Source organism: Salvia splendens, chromosome 12 (genome assembly GCF_004379255.2).
Source record: "Salvia splendens isolate huo1 chromosome 12, SspV2, whole genome shotgun sequence".
Classification (NCBI taxonomy): Eukaryota; Viridiplantae; Streptophyta; class Magnoliopsida; order Lamiales; family Lamiaceae; genus Salvia; species Salvia splendens.
The window spans coordinates 4,725,612-4,730,527 of record NC_056043.1 but is presented as its reverse complement, the minus strand read 5'-3'; the positions used below and the strand labels follow the sequence as shown (position 1 = coordinate 4,730,527).

At 41.1% G+C, this 4,916-nt stretch overlaps 1 protein-coding gene across 1 annotated transcript; it reads right to left on the bottom strand.

Annotated features, from left to right (window-relative positions):
• Positions 1-765: 765 nt before the first annotated feature.
• LOC121758285 (scarecrow-like protein 18) lies at positions 766-2,565 on the bottom strand. Its single transcript, XM_042153697.1, has one exon. It carries the CDS (start codon positions 2,120-2,122, stop codon positions 947-949), a length of 1,176 nt encoding a protein of 391 aa, XP_042009631.1. The 5' UTR covers positions 2,123-2,565; the 3' UTR covers positions 766-946.
• Between the last annotated feature and the right edge of the window lie 2,351 nt (positions 2,566-4,916).

Genomic DNA, 4,916 nt, shown 5'->3' with positions numbered 1-4,916 from the left:
CACCACCCCTACTATTACTTGCACACAATACAAATCTACTTCTACATTACTACTACTACTACTACCACACCCCTCCTCTCTCTCTCTTTCTCTCTCTCTCAACCATCATCATCATGCCCATTCCACTGAATATCAAGATTTCAGGATCTTTCTTTTGCTTCTTGTGGAGCTGAATACCACACTGAATTTTGTGCTCATCCCTACTCACTTAGGGCAAACCCTCATTACTCACTCAATTTGCTTACTATTTGGATTTCACCTGCTTCTTGTTAGATTCTTTAATTTGTCCATCAACATATATAGAATATGTATATATGCAAATGTTTGGATGGTTGAATAGCTATAACAAACAACAAGTATGGACAAACACAAAATTAAAAGTGGTGTAGTGGTCCATTGCAATACACCATCAGACACAATAGAGATCCCATTGCCAACTTGTAGGAGAGAAGAGACACAAGTTTGTCAAAATTTATGTGTATTTTGTCAAATTTCATGCTTTTGCTCTCAGGGGACAAAACGCACAAATTAGGGCTACAAACTAATTATCTCTTCCTCTCTCACCCCTTCTAGCTAATTAATTAACCATAGACAGAGGAATTTTAGGGATACCCAAAACTTTCCATTACTTTTCATTCATATAAATACAAATAAAAGCATCATCCTGTTGAAAAGTTCAGCTTTTTTAGAATTAATTAAGACCAAAAGGTAATGGCCACCAAAACAAACCCCCCTTCCACAAAGATAATGGTAATTAATGCGACTCCTCAAGATCCGAATCTTTGATGATCAAAAGTATGGTAATTAAAAATTAAATACACCCCAAATAGCACTAGTATATATATAAGAATAAAAATATTTGAGCAGTCCAAGAAAACCTGATTGAAGAAGAAATTAGGTTTGTGTTAGCTCCCTCCCTCCGATCATGAAAATTAGGGTTAGGGTTTTAGCGCCAAGACGAGACCGAAAAGAGGGGCTGATTCTGCCATCCCAAGAAGAACGAATTGCTGAGGATGTGCAGCTGGTATCCTTCTGAAGGGTAGTGGAGGCGGAGGAGCAGCTTCGCCTGAGATAATGCGAAGGGGCTCAGCGCCACGTTCCCAAATCCCGCGCTTCTGAGCACCATCTCCCACGATCGGAATCGCTCGTGTCGCTCCCGCCGATTGTCGCCCTCGGCGGCCACAATGTCGCTGATTTCGCGGCCGAACCAAATCTGCTCCACCGCCAGGCGCTCGCGGCTGGCGGGGGGCAGCGTCGCCTCCAGAGAGTCGAACACGGCGGCGTAGTGGTCCAGCGCCTCCACGAACCGCTGCTGGAAGACAGGGTGGTTGTGATTGGCCTCTCTCTCGGCGATCGCGACGATTCGGGGGGACATCGATTTGATGCGGTGGAGGAATAGGTGGAGGCGGTCGCGGTCGTTGAGGAGGCGGTGGAGGAAGTGGACGCAGTTGACGGCGAGCGTCTCGTGGGGGAGGATCACCACGGAGGAGGTCACCGAGATCGATTCGTCGCTGGATTGGACGATCAGAGGGTGGAATTGGAAGCGGAGCCCTAAGGAATGGGCAAATTTGGCGAGGCGATCGCCGGTGCGGCGGAGGATTTCGAGATCGGACCCGGTGCCGGTGATCCGGAGCGTCGGCGGAGGGAACCTCTCCGCCACCGCCTGCATCAGCGGCGGCCACTGGACTCCGTGCATGATGTCGAAGTCGAGGATGTGGATCGCCGGCTGCCCCTCGATCGCCTCCAGAATCGCCTGATTCGCCGTCAATTGGCTGAATCTGATGAACGGAGTGATCTGGTTAAGAGAAAGGAATGATGATTGGATCACCGCGTCGTCGGCGGTGGCGGCGCTGACTCCGGAGAAGCGGTTAAGGCGGAGGGTTAGGGCTTTGGTGAATTGGTGGACGAGTCTCTCGGTGGCGTCGCCGTAGGGGGAGGAGTTGGAGAGGAGAATGGCGATGAGGCGGTGGGCGGCGGAGAGGTCGGAGCGGGAGATGAGCTCGGCGCAGCTGATGAGGAGCTGGCGCATGTGGATAGGCGGCGGCGGGATCTGGCGGTGGCGGCGGCGGTGCTCCTCCTCTTCATGGGATGATGAAGATGATGATCCAAATGAACCTAACATAGCTATATGATTAATCACCAATCACACACTGATAAATGGAGATTACTAAGCAAAACCCTAGTGAGAGAGCATCAATAGAAGAATCAAGTATAGTTTGATTGGAGAAATTAATTTGGGAATGTAGAATAGGAGGGGGTGGTGAAGAGGACAATATTGTTTAGCATTTTTTGTGCATTGGATTGGATTGGATTGGATTGGAGAGGAGTTATTAAACATAGATGAAGTGATGGTGTGATGATGAAATTGAAATGAAGATGGTTATAACTGGAGACTAGGTAGCTAGCAAACAGTAGAGACAATGCAATGCATATACTTATATTGGAGAGAGAGAGAGAGAGAGAGAGAGAGAGAATAAAGAGATGGTGGTGTAGGGTTGGGTTTTGTGTGAAATTTTAACACACACACACAGACACATAGTATTAGTGATTGAGAGGAAACAAGAGTTGCCGACATACATTACCAAATGTCTGATTCAACAGATGAAAAAGAGAATATTTGCCAATATTATCGTATTTTTCATGACTTAATTATCATTCATTTTCGGCTTATTTTGTAATCCACTCTTTCACGTACCTCTACATTTTTTCATAAACATGTGGAAATTGCTATATAAATGCATCTTCTTTTGTTTGTGTCTCTCTTGATTCCACTCTCATTCTGTTCAATGAAATACTATTTCTATCTTAATCGGTGTACATTGAAATCCTTAATTATTCACTACATTTAATTGATTCTATCATGTATTGTTTCGACATTATCATTTGTATTGGTTTTCAATATTTGACAATCTTTTCTTTCTCCTACGTTAGTAGAAACGCAAACACACAATCTATAATTAAAACAATAAATCGAGAAGAATATCAATCTTAATTAATAGAAACAATATAATGCTATATAAGCCTCGCACACTACACATATGGAGTTGGATTTTGCCCAATTTACCATAGAATCCACTGTCCACGCAGCGGCACAGCTATCTCTCATGCATGGTCAAATTCTCAAACCGTCATTTTTATTCATAGAATTTCATCCCTAGATGAGTTATCTATCTCTCGTGCATAAGTGTTCTAGCTTTGGTTGCGGCGGTGTGTTCCATGGTTCTTGGTTGAACACGTCATGATGCCAGTATCTCTAGACCACTGAATTTACATTATTCCTCGAATTTGCAAAGTGTAGTTAATTAAATCCCCTCAACTTCAAGTCAAAACATTTTGTCCTTTTGACCTGGGATTGTAAGTTATCTGTATTTTTTTCACTCACCGAAAGCTATAAATTGGCAACATATGGAAGGCTGGAAATTTATTACATGTTCGGATGGAGAAAGTAGTGAACCAAAATGACTATTTTTGGTAGTATCTTCTTTTTTCTTTTTCCTCTTAAATGGGCCTATTAATTTTTTCATAATTCCTAGCAAATAGCTGCTTTTAGACGAAGCAAAGATGCTACGGAAAATAGTGGTTTTGCAATTATTTAAGGGGGTCAAACATTACTTATGGAGGTCATGAACAAGTCTATAAGAGATCAAGCTAAAGATAAAAAAAATTCATGAGAAAATGGTCAAATAAATCTATTGCCAATCATGCTACTGAATATTCTCCCGACCTTTCTTATGTTTATTTTCTTGCTTCAGCCCATTCGATACAAATCCATCAAATTAACATTTCATTTGGTTTCGGCATTGAGATGACAAATACTCCTATTTGTGAGAATTAAGAATGACAAATAAATACCAAATTTTTTCATTAATGTTATTTTGATCTTTAATTTTTGAAAATTTTCTAAGTTTCCTTATATATGCCATTTTTCGAATCCTCTAAATTTCCTCATATATATTTTTGCTCCACCTAAATAGAATTATCGGCTCCGTCCTCGTCGATACATCTGCGTTCTTAGTGTTGTGTCGATTTGCTATTGTCGTTGTTCTTGACGAACTTGCGCACCAATTTCTGGCTTGAGCATTTTTCATTAAAAAAATGAGTGACTCATTTAGAGAGGGTGAGAAGTAAAAGGAACGTATGTTTAGTAGATGCATGATGATGATTTTGCATATTAATCCTTAATTGTTGTGATTATATAGGGAGTGTGAGTTGGGGGGGTGTGACCCACATCTGCAGAAACTACACGCAAAGCCTTAAATATGTCGAAAGCTACATGCTACGCTCTACAAAACACATGAATCGCCCTCCACTTTGTCTTTAGACTGACAACCCTAATTTTTTTCCATGTTTGTCTATTTATATTGGATTCTCATTTCACTTCACCCACGTGCATCCCCCACCTACTATTACCCTCCAACTCTTTCATTTCTCACAACCACTTAATCAACAAATTAAATCTACTAGTGGGATTATGAGATCACCATATATAATCATGTATTCAATGAGGGTGTACTACAAGAATTGATGAAACAAACTAAGCAAAATAGAATTGGGAATTTAGGATATACAATAGAATATCGTTTTCTACTTAACTTTTGTGTTTTCAACGCCACAATGTTAGTGAATTGGAAAAATGAGATATCGATCACAATCCATGAATTGGTCAACAACCTATCCTTAATGCTTTACTTATATCTTTTTGGATTCCCCTTTACGAATATACTCATATATACCCTCTCTCTCTCTCTCATAATATTGTCTGTGTGTGTGTATTCCTCCTTTTGTGAGGTTTTGCGGTAAAAAAGTTACTAACATCAATGACCAAGGTATATTTGAAGACTGCACAAACAGTGCTTTATTTTATATGAGGAAAAAATTTCCAAATTAATATGTAGTTTAATTTGGTGAAGAGTCAC